Here is a 21089-nt window from a genome sequence, read left to right as displayed (position 1 = left end):
GTCTCTCGGTGGCATTCCGTCTTGTATACTATACGTCGAACAACACTTGATGGTTGACAGGTATTCGTAAGCAGGTAAGCAAGGGGGCGAGCCTCGGCAGTGAAACTTTACCGTGACGGCGCCGTCTGATGTCTCTTCTGTATCCGTAATGTATCAAGTAATGGATGATACTGTTCTTGAACAAAAGCATCGTATCATAGTCTGCATTGTAAATTGCGCACTGGAGCCTCGAGAACGCAAGAATACGTAGACGCAAGCTCATTGTATCAAACAGAACATCAAGGATTGTGCCAACAACTGAATTTATCATCACCCGCCTAGTTGCGAGAGTACTGTCATTATACGACTAGCATCTACTCCCGTAGGATAGCTACTCGCTCTCATCCAAAGCGATACGGTCAAGAAACTTAAACGTCGCCAGCCCCTCCTTGACATTCTTCACCATGGACTCGACATCACTGCCCACATAGACGCCAGGCCCAGCCTTGATGCCCGTCCGGTTAATGGCCTCCTTGCCCGTCCCCAAGAACCCAACCGGCTTGCCCCAGTGGAAGCTGTCCGTCACAATCTGGCCCGGCCGCCCCGGCGGGTAATACGTCGACCTCGCGGCGGCGGCGCCCGCGCCCGCCTCAAACAGCGCCGCCGTGCCGTCCGCCACAACCACCGCGTCAAACACTGTCGCGTCCGTCGCCGCCAGCGTCCTGTCCACGCCCTCGACCGTCCTCTCCCCTACCGTGCTCGCAAACACCTTGGCGGCCCGCAGCCCGTCCCTGACCGCCCGGCCCTGCGCGACCGACGCGCCGGACTCGCTGTCGACGAGCACGCCCACGCGCAGCCCGGCAATCGTGGGCAGCGGCGCCGCGCCGTACGCCGACATGTGCGCCGTCGTGTTGTCGTGGTAGTAATGGTCGTCGGGCGGCAGCGGCGGGTCCTCCGTGCCGAGCGCCCGGCCCACGCGCCGCGCAATGTCGTGGCTTATCCTGTTGAGCTGCTTGAGGACGTTTTTCCGGATGCCGGGCTGCACCAGCACGCTCAACTCGAGCCGCAGCACGTCAATGAGCATCTGCTGCTCCGCTTTACTGAGCGAGTTGTAAAAGAGCCGCGGCTGGCTCCAGTGGTCGGCAAAGGTCGCGGAGCGCCGCCGCCCCAGGTGGCCCGGGGCTTGGCGACCCGGCGCGGTGAAGAAGCCGCGGCCGGTCGACTGGTCCGCCTGCAGGGGGGAGCCGTTGTTGAGGGTGTTTGGTGAGTCTGTGTGCAAGGGGGAACAAAAGTCAGCAAAAGCCCCACGTTGTGGTGAGTTTGGGCAAAGGGAGAGAGAGAGGAAGGCTGCACGTACAAGGGGCGGCGTTTTTGTGAATAAAGACTTGGCCGGCGCCGTCGCGGTTGTTGTTGCGCACCCGTGCAATCGGTCGATTGATGGGAAGCTGCTCAAAGTTGGGACCGCCGTGGCGGTTAATCTGCGTGTCCAAGTACGAGAAGATGCGACCTTGGAGAAGCGGATCATCCGAGAAATCGACGCCGCGAACAATGTGTCCAGGTTGAAACTGCAAAGAATCAGCCAGAGCATCTTCGCTCGCGTTTGTGCTTGCACGTACCATGACTTGCTCTGTTTCAGCAAAGTAATTGGCTGGGTTGGCGTCCAGTCTCATCACGCCGAGAGGGTGCAAGGGAGCCAGCTCTTCGGGCAGGATCTTTGTGGGATCCAGCAAATCGAATCCAAATGCAAGTGCCTTGTCCTCATCAACAATCTGAACGTTGAGCTCCCACTCGGGATAGTATCCGGCCTCGATGGCATCGTAGAGGTCCTGTCGGTGAAAGTCGGCGCCTTTGCCGGTGATGTGCTGCGACTCTTCCTGGTAGAGCGATGCCAGGCCCTGCTTCGATCGCCAGTGCCATTTGACCAGCTTTGAATCACCCTTTTCCGTCACAAGACGGTATGTATGAACGCCAAAGCCATCCTCAAACCCCAAAAGTCAGTCAGCCTTGGGGAAATTAGCAGTGTGATGGTGCTGAGCGGGGTGAACGAACCATGTGTCGAAAGCTCCTCGGAACACCATGGCCAGACAAGGCCCAAAAGACGGCATGCAGCGCCGTTGTCTGCTGGCTGAAAAAGTCCCAGGCAGTATCGTGTGCAGTGGACGCCTGCGGAATCTCATTCTTGGACTCGGGCTTCAGAGCGTGAACGAGGTCGGGGAACTGGATGGCGTCCTGGATGAAAAAGACTGGCGCATTGTTCCCGACAATGTCAAAGTTGCCCTCATCGGTATAGCTAAGGACACTTGCGTTAGTCTCCGGGGCGGGCAGCTTTTTTTTTTTTTGCACCCGCGTGGCACCAGAGCGCACAAACTTACAATCGTGTAGCAAAGCCGCGAATGTCTCGTGCCGTGTCCGTGCTGCCTCGTGATCCCAAGACGGTCGAAAAGCGAACAAACATGGGCGTCTTCTTGCCCTTGGCGCCGAGAAACGACGCGGCCGTAATGTTGCCAAAGTCGTCGTAGCTTGTAAAGGTTCCGTATGCGCCGGCGCCGCGGGCATGGACGGCTCGTTCGGGCACCTACAACAACACATACATCATCAGCGAATGAATCTCTTCAACTTTTTTTTGTTTTTTCTTCTTCTTTTATCACGGTCGCCTGGGGAAGAACTTGCACGTTCATGGTCAAAGTGAGTAATCTTCTGGCGAAAGATGAAATCCTCGAGCAATGTCGGGCCCCGATCGCCCGCCTTTAGGCTTTCCTGATCGCTGAAAGGGCCGCCAACGTCAGAGGTGAGGAAGCCAGAAGAGTCGTCCACCTCGTAGCCTTGCATGTGGCCTCGTGAGCCATCTCTGTTGCTGGTAGCATCGACCGACTCTTCTCTTTTCGACAGATAGGCAGGATTCGCATACGGGCATTGGGCGCTCACGAGACCAATTGCACATAGAGCGCCGGCAATGGTAGTGAGTTGCACCATGATTCCTAATAAAACGGTGGTGGTTGGAGGCTACAAGTGTCAACTCACGCAGCGGCTCTTGAAAAGCTGAATTGTACCAGAAGCCGTGCCTTTTATAGTTCATTTACTTTGACGAAGACGGGAGGTGGGTTGCACCAATTGCCCCCCCCCCCTCAGCTGCCACAGCTCCTTCAATTTCAATTGTCTTGCTTTGCCAATCCGGCAGCCGGAGAGTCTATTCCATCCTCGGACCTCTTTGAATCAGCGATCATCCTGTGGGGTATACTGTAGTGTGGTTGCAGTTGCATATTGCAGAGACATGAAGGTCAGTGTGGCTGCCTGGCTGCATGAAGACCCTGGTTACTTTACTTAGTCCTGGGGTTTGGCCAGGGCATAAATAGGTCATGACCAGCTTTTTGAGTCTCGGAGTAGGATATTCGTACATTGCAACACAAAAGTTCTGGTATTGAGCTTCAAGATGGAAAGTGACAGGTTCATGCTGCTGCTATGCCCACGCCCGTAGAAATGTAGGCAAGTCGCATTCAGGTGTCGACGTCGCATAATTGCTGCATATTAGATGCCTTAATTCAATAGTGTATGCCAAGACGAACGACATAAATAGACAACATTTCTGCCAACATAGAGATCTTGGCATCATCACGGCTGATGCATGCCTGCGTCCGTCCAAGCTAGCGCCAGCCAGTATTCTAGGAACAATCTACCTGCTGCCCATGTCCATCAACTCCCAGCTCTCAGCGCCTTTCTTGCTTGTCCCCAGCACAAGTGATGCCCGGCTTTCGATCCGCTCTGGCCTGCATGGCACGCACCAATCACGAGCACTGTATTGGCAACCTCTGCGGAGATGGTCGTTTTCGCAGAGCGAGAACATGTCGTGACCGACTGCCGACTTTTTTTTTGGGGGGTGCAACTCGCATGTACTGGTAGTGCCAATTGTTTGCCAAGAGGGCAAAACGGCTCGGCACGGAGCAGCTTTCTGCATGTTGAGGCTGGCATGTCTGACCAGCTCGGAAGATTCGCGTGTGGCCACTGGCCAGCAGAGGATGAGAAGTGACACCTAGGAGAGACTGTGTGACAAATAACTTTTATCAGCCGCCGTCACACGTCTGGGTCCGGGAGAGGGGTTCAATATTTGCGTCTTGTCTTTCCGACGGGAGTACTATTTGGCATCCTTGAAGATTTCCCCGCAAAAGCTCGCCTGTGTCATCTTAATACAATATCATGCAAACTGTAAAGTGCAGTCGTCCCTCCCAGAATCCATATACTGCCCAAATGCAGACCACAGCAACCATTGCTTGGTGCATGGCACAATTTATTTCCGTCTGCATCGCCCTCAGCTTCCAATGTGAGCGCATCGAAGCAAGCTTGTTATAAACTGAAATCGTTGCATCCTATATTCGTAAACCGCCCCATTCCCGACAGCCTATATCCCACATCGGTAAATTCACACATAATATATGTACACATAGTCAGAAGACGACAAAATTTGCTCCTGTCATGACATATTCAATACCAAATACGCTTAGACCACGGCACCGGCCCTTCACTAACAGAGAGGCGCTTCAATTCATCCCTAATCATTTGGCGACGCTCTACTGCATCAACGGGCACTTTGCTCTTCGCCCAGGGGTCTGGATTCTCCACCGCCCACGACTGCTGCGTGACCTTGCTCTGGATATCCTGCAGCATCTTTCGCTGCTGCTGCGTCGCCTTGTTGAGTTCCTCTTCCTGGTTGGCGCGCGTCTCGTCGGCAAGCTCCGGCTGCGGCTCGGGGTTCGTCGACTCGCGCACCTCGATTTGCTGTCGCTGCAGCCGAGCCTCCTCCTTTGCCTCGCTCTCGTAAAAGACAATGGAGCCGTCCTCAAGCTCCGTGATGCGCGCCTTGAAGCGCTCTGGTAGATGGGGCTTCGTCACGGGCCGGTGCCGTGGTCGGATTGCTTCGCGCAAATCGTTGACTGTGCGTTGCTGAATCACATAGCCGCTGAGGAAGAGCGCTAAAGTGCACAAGAATACTGCCAGAGTTAGTAACTCGCCTTTTTTTTTTTGGTCGCATACCCGTAACGAAGCGCTTGCTTCCGTGCCGCTGGTATGATGCTGGATGGAATGCGACTCACTGACAATGCCTGTCAAGAAGATGGAGACTTGAGACGAAGTAAGAAGGACTTTCTTCATCGTGTTATGTAGGCGCGAGATCAACAGAAATTCCAAGTCAAGACTGATTGAAATAATAGAATTGCAAACTTGTTAAATCATAAATGCATAGATCGACTCATGTCTGTCCATATTTCTTGGACAACTCCAACGTGGTGGCGTCACTGCCTCCCGTTGGCACAGCAACAATCTAATCTTGCCCAGCGCAACTTTTCTAAAGTGCATCCAACCCTCACCTCATACCGCCATCGCGATCGCTTTTAAATCTAGCCAAAACGCAGCTCAAGTCGACAAGGTGCAAAAATCTGTGGCCCGCAAAAACTCGCTTCGACATGTCAAAATCCGATACGATCCCGGCCGATGCGCGGCGCTTCCTCGACGAGCGCGGCAGCAACGTCGGCCTCGCGCCCAACGGCCTGAACCCCGCCAACATTATGGAAAAGGCCGTCAAGGACCGCATCACCGACAGCTACTTTTACAAGGAGCAGTGCTTCGCGCTCAACGAGGCCGACATTGTCGACCGCGTGGTCGAGCACGTGCGCTTCATCGGCGGCACGTCGGGCACCGCGCAGAAGCCGAGCCCGTTTCTGTGCCTCGCGTTCAAGCTGCTCGAGCTGTCGCCGTCCGACGCCGTGCTGGCCGAGTACCTCGCGTACGGCGGCGAGCACTTCAAGTACCTGCGCGCGCTCGCCTGCTTCTACCTGCGCCTCACGCGCCAGGCCAAGGACGTGTACGAGACGCTGGAGCCGTTTCTCGCGGACCGCCGCAAGCTGCGCCGCAAGGGCCGCGAGCGCACGACGCTGACGTACATGGACGAGTTTGTGGATGATTTGCTCAGCAAGGACCGCGTGTGCGCGACGAGTCTGTGGAAGATGCCGAAGCGCGAGATTTTGGAGGACTTGGAGGTGCTGGAGCCGCGCGTCAGTCCCCTCGGCGACTTGGAAGACTTGCTCGAAGAGGAGGATGAGGGGGCCGAGGACGAGGGCAGGACTTCAGAGAATGACAGGAATGGTCGCGAGGAATCGGGTGAAATATCGGATCGCGACGGCATGGACATTGACAGAGAGGACCGCAGAAGCGACAGCCGAAGCCCTTGAAAAGGGTGCACGCATTCTACACGCCAACAAGCACATACACAAATGCTCCTGCACTAAGCTCATCTTGCACATAATTGGCCCCAGGTAGCAGAAAAGGGGCGACAGAGTGGTCCAAGGACAAGAGGACGGGTGGCCGTAGCCAGCTGCTACAGACCCCACGGCATGCCAGAGCAAACATCGAACCAGATTCCGTCTCTGAGAATATGTGAGCTCCTCTCGCGAGCTCTTTATATTTAGAATATATATACAATGTAGTATACACGCTCAATCAAGAGCTAATCACCTCCTTTATTTTTCTTGCCATGCTCAACAACCTTTGGTCATCCCAGTACTGCGCAATCAGCTGCATGCCAACAGGCAAACGACTCTGCTCGGGCCATACCGGCACACTGACAGCAGGCAAGCCGGCCAAGCTGGCAGGTACAGTAAAAACATCATTTGTATATGCATCAACGCTGCTCTTTGTCTCTAGATCCTTGAGCTTGGGTGGGAATGACGGGGCGGTAGGACAGAGAAGAAAGTCGACTTGCACAGGTCCTCGTTTGTCTGCAAGCTCCAGGTCGGCCGACATGTCACTGAGATCAAACTGGCGTGGCTCATAGAGAGGATTCTCGAAGCTGAAAATCTTGTCGAAATCTTGCTGCACACGCCGGCGAACCTTTTGCGCTTGTATAAAGTAGTTGTCAATTGCTTCCGAGCTCAAGCTGTATGTGCCGAGAAGAATGCGACGTTTTACTTCCTCTCCGAATCCTGATCCACGAGCTTCAGAGTAGAGTGTGTCGCCTGCGGCGTCTCCATTCTCACCGCGCACTCCATACCGCACGCCGTCGTATTTGGCCAAGTTTGACGATGCTTCGGCCGGAGCGAGGACGTAGTAGGCACAGAGAGCTTCCTTGGTAGATGGAAGTGACACAGGCACTATCCGAGCACCTTGGGCTTCTAAGTTTGTAGCCGTGGCTGCCCAAGTTTCGCGAACCGTAGGGTCGAGTTCTTCTATGTTATATTCCGCCGGGATGCCAATTGTGACATGGTGCATCGGGGGCAGCTGAAAGGGCAATGCCTTGGCGCATCGTTGCCTCGTCATTGAACTCAATGATGTAGGATCATTCGGATCGTGCTCCATATGAAGCCCCGTGTTGAAGACAACATCCTGTATCGCGGTTACGTCGTTGGCCAGGATGCCGACAGTGTCAAGTGAATTGGCATATGGAACCACCCCGAATCTCGACAGCAGACCGTAGCTGGGCTTGTATCCTACCACCCCTGTATAAGCGGCTGGTAGCCTAACCGAACCGCCTGTATCTGTGCCCAACGCAATGTCCGCGTCGCCGAGCTGCACTGCGACGGCGCTCCCACCAGAACTACCTCCAGCGGATAGCTGTTCACCTTTCGAAAGCGGATTGAAGACTGCTCCGTGCGCAGAGTTCGTCGAATGCGATCCCATACCGAATTCGTCCATGTTTGTTTTTCCGACGACACTTGCGCCTCGAGCGCGGAGCTGCTTCACAATGGTCGCCTCGAAGGGTGAAGCATGCGTACCAAGTATGCCAGAGGCGCATTGCGTTGGGAGACCAGTCGTCGCGATGTTGTCTTTGACAGCTAGTCGGAGTTTCGTATTGATCTGATTTGACGTCGTATCATCTATGTAATACTTGTCAGAAATGGCTTTCTAGCTTATGGGCTCTGCAGCGTACTAAGGGAAACAAAGTGATTGCAGGCACTCGACTGCACAGCTCGTGACGACTCAATGGAGCGTCGCAGGTTCGGTGGCTTGGCTAATAATGTTCCCTTTCCACTCACGGGCCATTTTGCCAAGCGGCGCAGCGTTGCGACCGTCATAATTGTTCTGTCACCGTCATAATTGTCCTGCCACCGTTGGCTTCGAAAGAGTCCAGTCTGGTGCGACGCCCTTTGCAGCAGTACCTATCTCTCAAGTTCCGCTGTGGTGCGGAACTCCACTGTCGTCACGTGCCACACAGCAATCGGAACTCTAAGCTTAGGCACATACCTAGTTAGGTAGGCAGGACCAACTATTTAAACCTTGCTGCAATCGCAACACGGGGAGACTTGGAACGGGCATCTCGACCGCTATAAATAGTAGGTACATGTTGGTCTTCTGCCACGAACGCCTCGTCCAATTACACTTTTTTGTGTACAAGCCACAACAGAGAATTCACATTTCATGAACCTTGTATTCCTCCAGTTCTCCCCGGACTCCGTTCTATATAAAGCACACACGGCGCCCAGCACTTACCAAGCGCCCACACAAAATGTAAAACACTACCCGCAATCGCATAATGGAGAGCACATTTGACAACAAGATCAAGCTCGTCTTCGCCGCCATCACCGTTCTCATGCAACCATGTGTCTGGCTTGAGTCCCTCTGCCTGTACCTTCTCGGCATCAACGACGCCACCACGTTTCGCGTGTTTCCCTCCCAAGATGCACACCCCGAATACCCCGCGATCCTCTCCAATGGTTTGGCCTTTATTCACATCCTCTTGATCCCGAACCTCGTGTGGATAGAGAACGACCCCGGAAGCGGCCCGCCGGTGGCCAAGCTGGTCTCGCCTTTGACTAGGCGGTGCAGTCGTCGTGTGCGATGGCTACTGATGCTGCCGCGGGTCTGGCTGTATTTGGCTCTGTTCAATTTCCATATGGTGTCTTTTCTTGAGGACCCGAACCGAATTGTTGGTATTGCTCTCAAGCTGGGGTTTTCTATGTGGCTTCTGTGAGGATCTTACTGTAAGGAAATGATATTCTCCGTCTCCGCTAATACCCTGCCAATGAAATTGAAGCTAGACTTGCTGCGACCAGGAGACTTAAACAGATACAGCCTCGGCGCTTTAATGAGTACCCTTTTGCCAGCACGACAAGTTCCGGCTAACTCTGTGTGCTTTTCGATCTCCGCATTGATACCAGTTCAAATATGTTGGTAACTGGTGGTAATATGAACAGACTTGTCTCTGGCTTGTGATCAGTCATGAAAGAATAATTGGCTCTAAACCGCTACTGGAGTAATCGATTTCAAACATATATGTCTATATCTCAACCCATGCAAGTATTTGACAAAAAATACCAGAAAACGCCCCGACAACTATGTACACGAGTATAGGCGACACACTGGAGCATACTCTTTCGAGCTGCGGCGAAGAAGGTTCATTTTGCCCACATGAGTGTCTACTCTAAGGTAATTCTTGCATCTCGCCACGGTGGCCAGCAGTGTTGGCCGTCGGCGCCTCATGAGCGTTGCCGGGCGGTACGTCCTTGCGATTCACATTTCCTGCGGCACCAGCAGATGGTGCAGCATATTGATGCTGCATAGGTGGTGGCGAGCCGGTCTGTTGGTAAGGCTGCTGTCCGTAGCCGGGCTGACCATATGGCTGCGGTGTATAGCTCGTGGCGGGGCTGACCGATGGCTGGTAAGAGTAGCGAAGGTCTGGGGATCCCTGCTGCTGAGGGCTCTGCTGTTGAGGGGGATAATATGCTCCAGTAGCGCTCGGAGAAGTCGAGTAGGCTGCGTTGGCAGCGTCTGGGTAAGCATACTGTTGGTGCGGCGGGGGGGCGCCACCAGTCTGAGGTTGGCTCATGAGAGGTGCTGGGGGACTTTGCTGGGCGTTGTCTTTCTTCTTGTTGCGGAGGAATAAGAGGATACCAACGCCAATTAGTGCGAGCGCTCCAACACCTCCGATTACACCACCAACAATGGCGCCAACTGGGGTGCTGCTCTTGTTATTGTTATCGTTGGTTGGTTGTGACGTGCTGGTGCTGCTCGTCGTCGTAGTGCTAGTATGGCTGGAAGTCGGCGATGGCGCTCCAGTGGCAGATCCTGACTTTGACGTGCCAGAGGCAGATGTCCCTGTGACGGTATACCCAGTGTAGGTTTGGGGGTTGACCTCCCCAGAGTAGCTGGTGGCCACATATTGATATGTGCTGATGTCTGAGATGCCACACGCATAATCAATGACACCCCCAGCAAATGAGACTGTATTGCAATATGCGTACCGCGTGTCGATACTGGGGACCTTTTTATTAGCTGACGGTCAACATGAAGGTAGCGCAATTACAGAAAGGACTAACCACTTTAAAATGTAGACATTATCTCGGCACTCCTGGTTGCAAGCTCTTGATGTCATATAATCGGCAGAGTTGACGCAAGTTGTTCGGAAATGGCACGAGCTGGCACCACAGCAAGCGAGGCGCCCGATATTGCCATTAGCAGAGGTGCTCAGAGCGCAATAGTCTCCCTTGTTGACACAGTAGTATGGCGCACTCGAGATACCAGACACATAACCGCACGTGTTTTGGGTATTGTAATAAAGGACAGGGGAGGAGCTTTCTGCTCGAGCAGCGACGTGTTCGGGTGATGGAGGCGTGGTCGGGGCTGGTGAGAAGCCATCGAGGGCGAAGATGGCTGGCACTGTGGGCTGGGCTTCCATTCGAGCGAGGTTCCGGGCCTCGACAGCGGCGAGAGCTGTCGCTGCGACCACAAGACTCTTCATTGTGTGACTCTCTCTAGGAGCGGTAGGTAGTACCAGTGAGAGGAAGCCCGTGTCGTCTGAGATCTTGCTGTGCAAGCCAGAAGGGGAACGAGGAGAAAGGTTGGGTGAAGGAAGAGAATTTCAAATCAGCCACCAACAACGACAAGTATGAGGAAAGGACGTGGTCAAGCGACTTGATTAATTAACAAAGAGCAGGCAGTCAGCTCCCGAGAGCGGCCCCGTATTGGGTCCGTCAGGGCTGAAGTCGTTCCGCCTGTAGCTGGAATTGGGCGGGCAGTTGATCGCAGCCCAAAACCACACAATAACAGAAGCTCACTACTCCGTACTTCCTGGGGGTGAATGGTCTAAGCCAGTTTCCTGATCCGCCTTGCCAACTTGCCAGCGGGTGGCCGCCCAGCCAAAATTGGAGTTTTCGCGGTGGCGTGCAGAGAGCTGAATGCGCTAGGCGACAGCCACGAGAATCATGGCTTGCTTCCATTTCTGTGGTTTATTCAAGGTTGAAGGGAGGATATCTTTCGAGAAGTTCATTCGAGGTTGCATTGCATACTGTCAGGGCGACAACCGCATTGCATCTGTCCCCGTGAGAAAGCTCCAGGCTTCGCATAGCTCTGCTTCCCTCCGCCCGTCGACAATGTCATGAAACGTGACCAAGCAGCCTCAACCAACGACCTTTTTGTCCCAGAAGTGGCTCTATGGCGGTGACGGCCGCTTGATTGGTACTGGTCAGTGGGTGGGAACAAAGAAATCAGCCTGGTGACTGACGAGCTAATAATAATACTCAAATTGACAGGCCCACGACCTTGTCGATCCTGTCTTCAGCCACAAAACAGAAAGGTCGCCGGCCACCCGCAGGCGAGCGAGTTGCATCAAACACTGATTCGTTGCATTATGAGAGAGCCTTGATTACTCCGTAGGTTAGCTTGTAGATGGCTTCGGTGCTGCTTGGGGCGAGCACTTGGCAGAACAAGATGCAGGCAACAACGACGACGATGTTGATTATATATGATAAGGCAACGCCACCAGCTGGAGCGACGCACCTGATTCCAGCCTCCTATTTTGCACTCCAACCCCTGCTTTTCCGCGCAGGGTTGAAGCTGGGGTCCAACGGCAGGCAGGCGAGCCTCGATGACTGAAATCGGTGATGAGCGTTTCTGGGCATCAAAGATCCGATGAGATGATCAAGAGCACGAACATTGATGTTGATTGAGCTTTCATCCTCTCTCGTCTTCTCCGAAGAGACAAGCGAAGAGTAAAGTTATTGCTACGGGGCACAGGTACAATTTGCCAGAAGTACAGGTGCACGTGATGCTCTACTAACGCGGTACCTACACTTTTGCGTGACCGCCCACTACAATATATGTAGCTTTTTCGAATCTCCTCATTCAGCTAATTCCGTCTACGCCTCTGGTGTTGTTTTTCCTATTTCCTGCTTGATCCCTCCGACACTGGCAATCACAGGCGAACTGGCTGGTTGACGGCTTCTGTGGCTTCTATGACCTCGAATGAGCCCTTTTTTGCGACCTGATTACGTTCCCTGTCTTCAAAAATAGCGAAAAGGCGTTTTCTGAGCGAATTATCAGCGAGCGTCGAGGCCTCGAGAGGCTCGGCGGCGACGCTCGCGGCGGCGGCGGCGGCAGCTAGAAAATAGCGAATACAGCGACTTTTGTGAGATGCCTTAATTCAGCTATATTATCCCTTTAGGAGGGTACTTTTTTAATATTATTCCATATGATATTATGTTCAAAATCATTAACAATGATATCAATATTTAACATCGTCGTCAAGAACAATCTTCAAACTCCCAAGTCTAGACGAAATGGCTTTGATCCGGTCGAAAGTGAGCATCTTCATCCCAACAAGTTGAGAATAACTTGCTTGGCGTCATTCTTCTGTCTGGTGCGTCACATACATTAGTCAATCGTCGGCATGCGCTTCAGCGCTGAGGATCTACGAAACTTTTGCAGCAGCGGCATGCGGGCCTCTAACCCAGTCAAAGTTTGGCCGTGAACGAAAACCTCTCTATTGGCTTTCGTCGAAACAAGATTCTGGCTGATTACGCATTTGGAACCCAGCCTGGCCCTCAGAAACACTATAAAATAAGCTCTCATCGCTAGGACACAATCAATAGCCAGAAGCTTCTCATCGCTCAGTGCTGCTCCTGACTATTGCTCTCGCCGGTGACCTCTCCGGGCCTCCCCGCACTAAAGATACGTAAATGCACGATCAGGGATCTCAATACCACCTCCAAAGATCGAAGGCTGGCTGAACTCCGCATGCATGATACTTGCAGGATTGCTGCCGGCAGTAATACGATGAATTGGCCTGCGTTGCGGTCAGTTCCAGGATGAGGCCTCTTTCCTGTGTCATCTTCCGAGACTTGCACCGAACTTGCCACGCCATTCCTCATTCTGATCTAACATTAATCACAAAAGTAAACACCTCCAAACACTGTGAACCAGGATGAATTGAATCGCCCGAGGGGTCACACCGCGAATTTGGTCGCCATGGGCCCAAAGCGACGCTCTACGCCTCAGCGAGTCGTTATGGCTGCGAGCCCGCAGGCGGCGAGGAGTCGTCTGCAGTGGCGGACTTACTCGTAGAGACTACCCCAGAATTGCCGCTGAGGCTGAATCATATTGACACGCAATGTATCAACCAGGTCTCGGATACGCCATCGATGTCTTGATCAGGACACCAGCTGACGCCGTTGTCTTTCCAACATTCGGGGCCGTTCTATGTGAATCTCTCGACTATTTAATGGTTGTTTTCATCCCATTGCAATGCTCTTCTTTTCAGCATCGACAGCACAGTTTCTCCTACACACTTCAAATTGCAAACGTAGTCTAGCCCTCACACCATGGCTCTTGCTCTTCCTATCCACGACCTCCGCATGGATGAGCCCGCTGCATCCGAGGTCTTTGAGCATGATAACCAGACCTTTTACCGCTGGCTCCTCTCCGATACTGAGCGCGCTCACATTGCTGGCATGCTCAACATTGAACGTATGCAATTATGATTCTTCACCCCCTTCACGGAAACAAAGAGTGAAAGACTCATGTAGCTGACATGACTTTTGCGGCAGCGACCGATCTCAAGGTCAAGGGCAGCACCTTTCTCGAGGATCGCTCCCAATGCCGCGAGTGCGGCAAGCACTCGGGTCTTGACGACTTTGTGCACAATGCCCTCTTTGCCGGCATACACTCGTCCGAGTTCATGAAGGACTTCCTCCTGGGCAAGGCCCAGCAGACTGTCCCCTACACGGAGCACGAGCTCACGTGCTCTCGATGCTGCACCAAGCATGAGACGGCCAAGCGTTGGCTGGCTATCCCGCCGTGGATCACCAATTAATTGTCGAGGCAAGCATCTACGCTTCTGGTAATAAAGGTGGGATTGTTTTGTCAGATAGTTCTATTTCGCCGATAGTATAGCAGTGCACTTGTCTAGCAAGGCACTTCATGGCCAGTCTAGCTTCTGAACAAGGCTGTTCCATCTCTCATTGTATTTTGTTGATCATCTCCAATACTGACTGTATGCTCCAATTCCTCCGGTGTCTCGTGTGGCGGCCTGGTTTCTTACATTTTTGACGGCGCATTTCTGGTTGAGATGGTGTACATGTAAAACTCTTGTAATCAGAAAGTATTGTACTACCCTGACATCCGCACGTCGCTATAACAAACAGCTATATAAGCCGTAGTTGGGATCCTGGTTCATGCACGTATTGATATTAATGCCTAATCTTTTGCCACTCGGCATGACGGTACAGGAATCGTTATATTACTATTGTAACGGTACAGCTATATAAGCCTTAGTTGGATTCCTGGTTAATGCTCGCACTGAGATTAATGCCTAGTCTTTTGCCAGTTGGCGTGACGGCACAGGAACCGTTACAACTATAGTCGTGTGTACAGGGTAGCCCAATACCTAGCCAAGTTATCCAGAGCCAATAAGCCTCATGATTGTTCTTTTATCTTGGAATTGTGATTCAAGGCTTCCAATTGTAGTTTCAATTGTGATTCTTCGTGCTTGCTAAAAATTATGTGTTCGGGTGGATAGGTATGCTCATTGGCAGACAGGCTACCTTACATATGCACGCTGACGATAAGTCCAGCGCGGGGGCACCATACCAAGCTTCTCCAACACATGCCGAAGGATTTCTAGGTAGCTTTGTAACTTTTACATCACACCAAGGAATACATCTCCAATCAGTGGTCTGCTACACAACCACGGCGCAAAAAGGCGAATACACGAACAACGACGCGTATAATGACATTCTGAGACTCTGTCCAGATTCCAACTCGCTGCTGCCGCCACTTTACGCGCCCCGACGCGAGTTCGTCACGTCCTGCTCCATGACGTCGCCGGCACACGACCAGCAAAGCCAGCAGCTTCAGCGCCACAAATGACGGACCTCCTCAAGATACTGCCGTCGTTTCCTACAGGACCCTTTGCCGCGCTACTACCCGTGGTCGAACAGCATTCGCTCTCCACGACGGACCTCCTCACGCGGCACCCAGTCGACCTCGCCAAGCAGACGCGCATTCCGCTCCTCGACCTGAAGCGCTTCATCGCCGTCGTGCAAGCCTCCCTCGCCGATGACCTGACGCCCGAGAAGCCCCTAGCGGGCCCGAAACCGACAAAAAGAGACGCCGAAGAAGACACGGGAGGGGCCGAAGAGGCGCGGAATGGCGCCACGACGAGCAGCGCGTCACCAGAAACACGGCTAGATGCGCCGGTGCGCGCTGGCCCCGCGCAGACGCCGTGCATCAGCACGCTCGACGACACGCTCGATGAGGCGCTGGGCGGCGGCGTTCCCGTAGGCTACATCACCGAGTTCGCGGGCGAGTCGGGCGCCGGCAAGACGCAGTTCCTGCTGTCGCTGTGCCTGGCCGTGCAGCTGCCGGCGCCGCGCGGCCTAGGCCGGCAGGCGCTATACGTCTCGACCGAGGCGGCACTCGCGACGCGGCGTCTCTCGCAGATACTCGCCGGCAGCGACGCGCTGCGGAACCTCGACGCGGCGGTCGACCGCCCTTCGCTCGACAACATCCTCAGCACCGTGACGCCGGACCTCGAGTCGCAGGACCACATCCTCGAGTACCAGGTGCCCGTGCTGCTGGCGCGCCACGACATTGGCCTGCTCGTCATTGACTCGGTCGCCGCCAACTACCGCGCCGAGTTTGAGAGTCGCGGCAGCTCCCTCGGGTCCAGCATGGCCGCCCGCAGCGCGCAGCTCGTGCGCCTCGGGGCGCATCTGCGCGACCTCGCGCGCCGGCACGGCATCGCTGTCGTCGTCGCTAACCAGGTCGCCGATCGCTTCGCATCCAACGCCCCTCTGTCGTCGTCGCTCGCGCACCGGACTGCTACAGTACCGCCCGCGCCGGAAAGTCCACTGGCGTCGCGCAGCAGACAGCAGCAGCAGCAGCAGCAGCAGCAGCAGCAGCCGCCACCATCGACGCTGCAAGCTACGCCGACGTCGTCGATGCCGATGCCCACTCCAAATGACCGGCCGCCGCCGCCGACGCTGTTTCTCGACCACCAGCAGCGCTGGTTCACCGGATGGGGCGACGAGCCGCGGTCGTCGTATGCGCTCAAGACGCCGAGCCTGGGCCTCGTGTGGTCGACGCAGATTGCGTGCCGCGTGGCGCTCTTCAAGCGACCCGTGTACGGTCGGCCGAGGAGGTTTGCCGCGCCGCTCGATGCCAACGACGACGACGACGGTGGTGGAGAGGACCGGGAGCCCACGCTCAAGTCGTGGCGGCGCTGGATGAAAGTCGTGTTTGCGCCGCATGTCGCCGCGTCGGGTCAGGGCATTGCTGATGCGGCCGAGTTTGAAGTCACTGCGGGTGGGCTAAAGGGTGTACGCAGAGACCATGGCAAGACCAAGGGTTGAGCAATGGCCAAAGAAAAGACGTGTCGCCTTTTGAGGACTTTCTGTTGTCCGGTTCACGATTACGGAGTTTTGGAATAGATGGCATAGATCAAGGCGCATTTTTTGGCATACACATCGACAGTAGACCAAAAATCAGTTAAAGGTTGTTTATTTGTCGATTATCAACATGTTTCATTCGTCCCCTTCGTCTATTTGAAAACCCAAAACCATTTCCAGTATGCAGTCATCAAAACATGGTAGAAAATCCAGTGCCAACAATGTACACCGACTAATGAGGATAGAATATATATACAAAGTAATGAAGCCCAAGCAATTCTATTTTCGCTTACTTGGGATGCGGAAACTCGTCAGCCAGCTGCAGCCGTACGCCGACGTTCATGCTAATCAGCTCCTGCACCAGGAGCTTGGCCGCGTAGGGCATCGTCATCTTGGTCACCTCGCGCGTGCTCTTGCACGTCTGGCAGTAGCCCTTGTAGCCAAAGAGGCCGCACTGCTGGCAGATATCAATAACAACACCGTCGGAGCTAATCATCAGGCGCTCGAGAAGCAGCTGCGAGGCGCCGTAGGCAATCAGACAATCACGTTCCATCTCACCGAGACGCAGACCACCATCGCGCGAACGACCCTCGGTGGGCTGGCGGGTGAGGATGGCACGGGGACCGCGGGCGCGCGAGTGCATCTTGTCTTGCACCATGTGCTTGAGACGCTGGTAGTAGATGGGGCCGTTAAAGATGTAGGCCTCGAGCGGCTCGCCGGTCAGGCCAGATGTGAAGTAGTCCTTGCCCTCCCAGGAGAAGCCGTGGTCGAGTAGGACTTGGCTCATCTCCTCGAGCGGGTGTGAGCGGAACGCGTCGCCAAAGCCATAGTCGGGACGCCCGTGGATGATGGAGGCTTTGCCCGTTAGGCATTCGAGGAGCTTGCCGACAGTCATTCGAGAGGGGAAACCGTGTGGGTTCATGATAATATCGGGAGTGAGACCATTATCGGCAAAGGGCATGTCTTCGTGCTCGACAATGATGCCTACAACGCCCTTTTGTCCGTGACGAGATGAGAACTTGTCGCCGAGTTCGGGTCGTCGAGTCTGTCTCGTTTGAACCTTGACAACGGTGGTGTCTTTTTCAGTGTGTGAAATCATGACCTTGTCAATGTAAGCGGGATCAGGAATACGGTAGTTGACAGCAGAGTCACGGAAGTCGCTAGAGCCGCGATCCAGGCCAATGCCCGTTGTGGTAAGATCCAGAGGCGTTTCCTTCTTGATCATGGATTGGCCAGAGAAGACTCTGCCGCCAACCATGGCGAGGCCATCATCGTCTAGGGCCTTGTGCTTCTCGGTGCGCTTACGTTGGTCGCCGTCGCCTTCATTGACCGGATCGCCAATGCGCTCTCTGCGACCATTGGGGTACTTTTGCAATTCGGTGGTGTATTTGCGAAAGACTTGGCAGCGGCCGAATCCTCGATCGATCGAGCCCTTGTTCAAAACGAGGGCATCTTCAATATCATAACCAGAGTATGACATGACAACGACGGTCGCATTTTGGCCAGCCGGCAGCTTGTCATAGTTGACCAGTTGGATAGTCTTACTGATAACCATTGGTCTTTGAGGGTAAACCAGAGTGTATAGAAGTGTGTCGATGCGGTTAAACTGATTGTATGCAATGGCGCCAATGGCTTGTTTACCCATTGCACACTGATAAGTGTTACGCGGCGACTGATTGTGGTGAGGAAAAGGGATCAGACCGGCGACAGCGCCGAGAATTGTAAAAGGTTCGATTTCCAAATGTGTTGTGCCCATGGTGATCTTATCCTCGTAGATGGTCACCAAAGCATCCTGTTCCTCGTTGACATCGAGATACTCAACGACGCCATTTCGCAAAAAGTCGTCAAAAGTGACCTTGCCGAGTTGAAGTAGGCGAAGATGCTCCGGCTTCAGCTTTTGAAAACCATTCTTGACAATGATGTATGGCCTACAAATTCGTCCTTCATCGGTAGCAATGTGGACGGCGTTGAAATGTAGGTTGATGCTAATGCTGACAAATGGCGATATCCATCCACGTCGACGCATGGTTCGAAATCTCGAACAGAATCTTTTGGGATATCTGGTAAGAGCAAACGGGGTACCGTTGATATGAATGATGTACGACCCTTCCCGGTGCATCTCTGCGCCGGAGAAGTTTCGAATGGGCTCAACACCGACATCAAGGGTAAATACCCATCGCTTGACGGGTTCCTCGTCGACGTTTGTAGTAATATGGGTCATAAGAGCCAAGTTTTTGACGAGACCGCAGGCTTCACCTTCGGGGGTATCCGAGGGACACAGCATACCCCATTGAGATGGCTGCAAGGCACGAGGGCCCGAGACCTTTCGAGTCTTTTCGAACTGACTGCTGATACGAGTCATCATACCAAGAGCAGCAATGTAACTCAGACGACTGAGGACGTGGGTCACACCAGCACGGTTCATGTTGAAACGCTTGACGCTCCAATTACCCGTCTGAATAGCTCTGTTGATTCCCATGCCAATGTTGTTCGCGTGATTGCTAATCATGTTGACAGCATCTAGAGGGACAGCCCTGTTATTCTTCTTGAGAAACTTGTCGATGGACATCTTTACCTCGACCATGAATCGCTTGAATAAATCTTCGAAGAGCAGTGACAGAAGCTGGCCAGCAAGTTCCAGTCGCTTATTTCCGACAAAATCTCTGTCGTCAACGAGCTTGCTATCCTGGGCGGCCATGAGCACCTTGCGCGTCATCATAGCAACATAGATAGCTTTAGGATAAAAGTCAAGGCCCTCGATCGGGACGTGCGCAATGATCAGATTGGCTAGAGCGTCAAGGCCTTCTTCGACATTGTTTCGGCGAACCTGAGGGCCGAATTGGCCTCTACGCGAACCCATCTTTACTCTGGTACCGATATACTCGAGGGCCTGATGCTGAGTGAAGACACCGGCCTTTGTTGCTTCGTCGAAGTTGATGAGGAACTCGTCTTGGTAGCGACCATCGGCACCAGCAACGAGCTGCATGATTTCATAGTCGGAAAGTCCACCCAGAGCTTTGAGCACAATGACAATCGGGATGCCCTCGACCAAAACGTTGTGCACTAGAACGATCCTGTCCTTTTTCAAAGTGACATTTGTCTTGGATTTTCTTTCGTGTGTAGAACTGGTCACGGAGGCAGAAATAATGCGGTTCTTTTCGTCCGCCTCGACGATAACTCGATTCTTGCTGAGCTGCTCCTGAATAAGGATAACCTTTTCGGTGCCGTTGATGATAAAGTAACCACCGGGGTCGAGCGGGCACTCGTTCATTTTTTCCATTTCGGCATTATTGGCGCCAGACAAGCGGCACTTGGAGCTGCGAAGCATGACGGGCATTCGGCCGAGCGAAACATTTCGTCGGATGATCTTTTGTTTGTCACGAATGTATACGATATCGACGAGTATAGGGGCGGCGTATGACATGTCTCGCAGCCGACATTCCATAGGCGTCACGTCGGTGGAGGACTTGGCCTCTTTGTAGTCTTGCCGCTGGGGATGGTCGACGCGAATATCGGTAAATCTGCGCGGGTGCTGGTCAGCGGCGATGCGCCGAGATGATCGGCTTCAATGGCAGAAAGCTTACTCGAGCCAGAAGTTGCTGTCAACATCGCTGCGTATCGTGCGGTTCGCGCGCACGATATCCTTGATCTCATGCTCGACGAAAAAGTTGTAGGAATCGATGTGCCTTGAGAGAGTGAGTCAACATGCTATTCGGGTTGTGCAAAAGTTCCTGGCCAGACGTACTGTTTTACAAGACCTATTGATGTCGTTAGAAAACGCCGAGCTGAAGCTTGGATTACAATAGAAAATACCATACCTTTGACTTTGAGAAACGCGGGTAAGAGCTGAAATTTATCTTCTTTGGTTGAGATGGGGTCGGTTAGCTTCTTGCCATTGTAGAATGGCTCGAGTAGGGCCTCGAAGCCGTCGTCGATCGCCGCCATATTATCTGTCACCGCATCCAAGGCATTTACAAAGAGAAACAGCAGCTTTGAAACGGGATCGTGCGGTAATCGAGGGCTTCGTTGTGGCCGAAATGCTGAGTCGCGATGCTTTACAAGAAAAAAAATGTTGCTGCTGTTCGATAAGGCGCGAAAGTGGGGCCGATAGAAAGCTGGGTGGTGGGGGACGATGCGGAACGACAGAACTTACAGATTAAGGTGTAAAGTAGTGTGCTTTATTTTGTTTGTTTAGATTTAAGCTCTTGATGAGATCTTGCTTAGATATAATTTAGTTGCCTTTGTTCGTCTCTCGTTCTGTGTTGCTGCTCCCTGGGACTGGGTTATGCAGGTCAAGTCGCAACAGCCACCCACTTTCGCGATTTATAATATTATTATTACAACTTGTCTTGCTTTCCAGCTCCATCGGATATAATCGCATTCCCCGGATTTGCCTACAAACAGCGTGCCAGACCCAAGAAAAGATCGTTTCAGAAGCGTCCGTCGGCTGTATGTGAGCTTGTTTGC

At 53.4% G+C, this 21089-nt stretch overlaps 9 protein-coding genes across 9 annotated transcripts; 4 read left to right on the top strand and 5 right to left on the bottom strand.

Moving 5' to 3' along the window:
- Positions 1 to 370: 370 nt before the first annotated feature.
- On the bottom strand, positions 371 to 2952 carry BBA_05603 (Catalase-like domain, heme-dependent; the record flags this gene model as incomplete). The annotated part of the gene is made up of 6 exons (XM_008600700.1): positions 371 to 1248; positions 1337 to 1544; positions 1596 to 1958; positions 2029 to 2269; positions 2352 to 2541; positions 2628 to 2952. 6 exons carry the CDS (start codon positions 2950 to 2952, stop codon positions 371 to 373), a joined length of 2205 nt encoding a protein of 734 aa, XP_008598922.1.
- A 1503-nt stretch (positions 2953 to 4455) lies between these two features.
- Positions 4456 to 5121, bottom strand: BBA_05602 (uncharacterized protein; the record flags this gene model as incomplete). The annotated part of the gene is made up of 2 exons (XM_008600699.1): positions 4456 to 4961; positions 5064 to 5121. 2 exons carry the CDS (start codon positions 5119 to 5121, stop codon positions 4456 to 4458), a joined length of 564 nt encoding a protein of 187 aa, XP_008598921.1.
- Positions 5122 to 5432: 311 nt separating this feature from the next.
- BBA_05601 (PRP38 family protein) lies at positions 5433 to 6197 on the top strand (the record flags this gene model as incomplete). Its single annotated transcript, XM_008600698.1, has 1 exon — positions 5433 to 6197. One exon carries the CDS (start codon positions 5433 to 5435, stop codon positions 6195 to 6197), a length of 765 nt encoding a protein of 254 aa, XP_008598920.1.
- A 268-nt stretch (positions 6198 to 6465) lies between these two features.
- On the bottom strand, positions 6466 to 8036 carry BBA_05600 (glutamyl-tRNA(Gln) amidotransferase subunit A; the record flags this gene model as incomplete). Its single annotated transcript, XM_008600697.1, has 2 exons — positions 6466 to 7838; positions 7892 to 8036. 2 exons carry the CDS (start codon positions 8034 to 8036, stop codon positions 6466 to 6468), a joined length of 1518 nt encoding a protein of 505 aa, XP_008598919.1.
- Positions 8037 to 8494: 458 nt separating this feature from the next.
- Positions 8495 to 8932, top strand: BBA_05599 (uncharacterized protein; the record flags this gene model as incomplete). The annotated part of the gene is made up of 1 exon (XM_008600696.1): positions 8495 to 8932. One exon carries the CDS (start codon positions 8495 to 8497, stop codon positions 8930 to 8932), a length of 438 nt encoding a protein of 145 aa, XP_008598918.1.
- Positions 8933 to 9382: 450 nt separating this feature from the next.
- On the bottom strand, positions 9383 to 10699 carry BBA_05598 (uncharacterized protein; the record flags this gene model as incomplete). The annotated part of the gene is made up of 2 exons (XM_008600695.1): positions 9383 to 10214; positions 10278 to 10699. The coding sequence occupies 2 exons, from the start codon at positions 10697 to 10699 to the stop codon at positions 9383 to 9385; spliced, it is 1254 nt and encodes a 417-aa protein (XP_008598917.1).
- A 2857-nt stretch (positions 10700 to 13556) lies between these two features.
- On the top strand, positions 13557 to 14047 carry BBA_05597 (RBP protein; the record flags this gene model as incomplete). The annotated part of the gene is made up of 2 exons (XM_008600694.1): positions 13557 to 13701; positions 13782 to 14047. 2 exons carry the CDS (start codon positions 13557 to 13559, stop codon positions 14045 to 14047), a joined length of 411 nt encoding a protein of 136 aa, XP_008598916.1.
- Positions 14048 to 15098: 1051 nt separating this feature from the next.
- On the top strand, positions 15099 to 16586 carry BBA_05596 (DNA repair protein RAD57; the record flags this gene model as incomplete). The annotated part of the gene is made up of 1 exon (XM_008600693.1): positions 15099 to 16586. One exon carries the CDS (start codon positions 15099 to 15101, stop codon positions 16584 to 16586), a length of 1488 nt encoding a protein of 495 aa, XP_008598915.1.
- Positions 16587 to 16911: 325 nt separating this feature from the next.
- BBA_05595 (RNA polymerase Rpb2) lies at positions 16912 to 20567 on the bottom strand (the record flags this gene model as incomplete). Its single annotated transcript, XM_008600692.1, has 4 exons — positions 16912 to 20143; positions 20207 to 20308; positions 20368 to 20380; positions 20441 to 20567. The coding sequence occupies 4 exons, from the start codon at positions 20565 to 20567 to the stop codon at positions 16912 to 16914; spliced, it is 3474 nt and encodes a 1157-aa protein (XP_008598914.1).
- Positions 20568 to 21089: the final 522 nt, after the last annotated feature.

This window comes from Beauveria bassiana (assembly GCF_000280675.1).
Source record: "Beauveria bassiana ARSEF 2860 unplaced genomic scaffold BBA_S00015, whole genome shotgun sequence".
Lineage (NCBI taxonomy): Eukaryota > Fungi > Ascomycota > Sordariomycetes > Hypocreales > Cordycipitaceae > Beauveria > Beauveria bassiana.
This window is presented reverse-complemented; position numbering and strand designations above follow the sequence as displayed.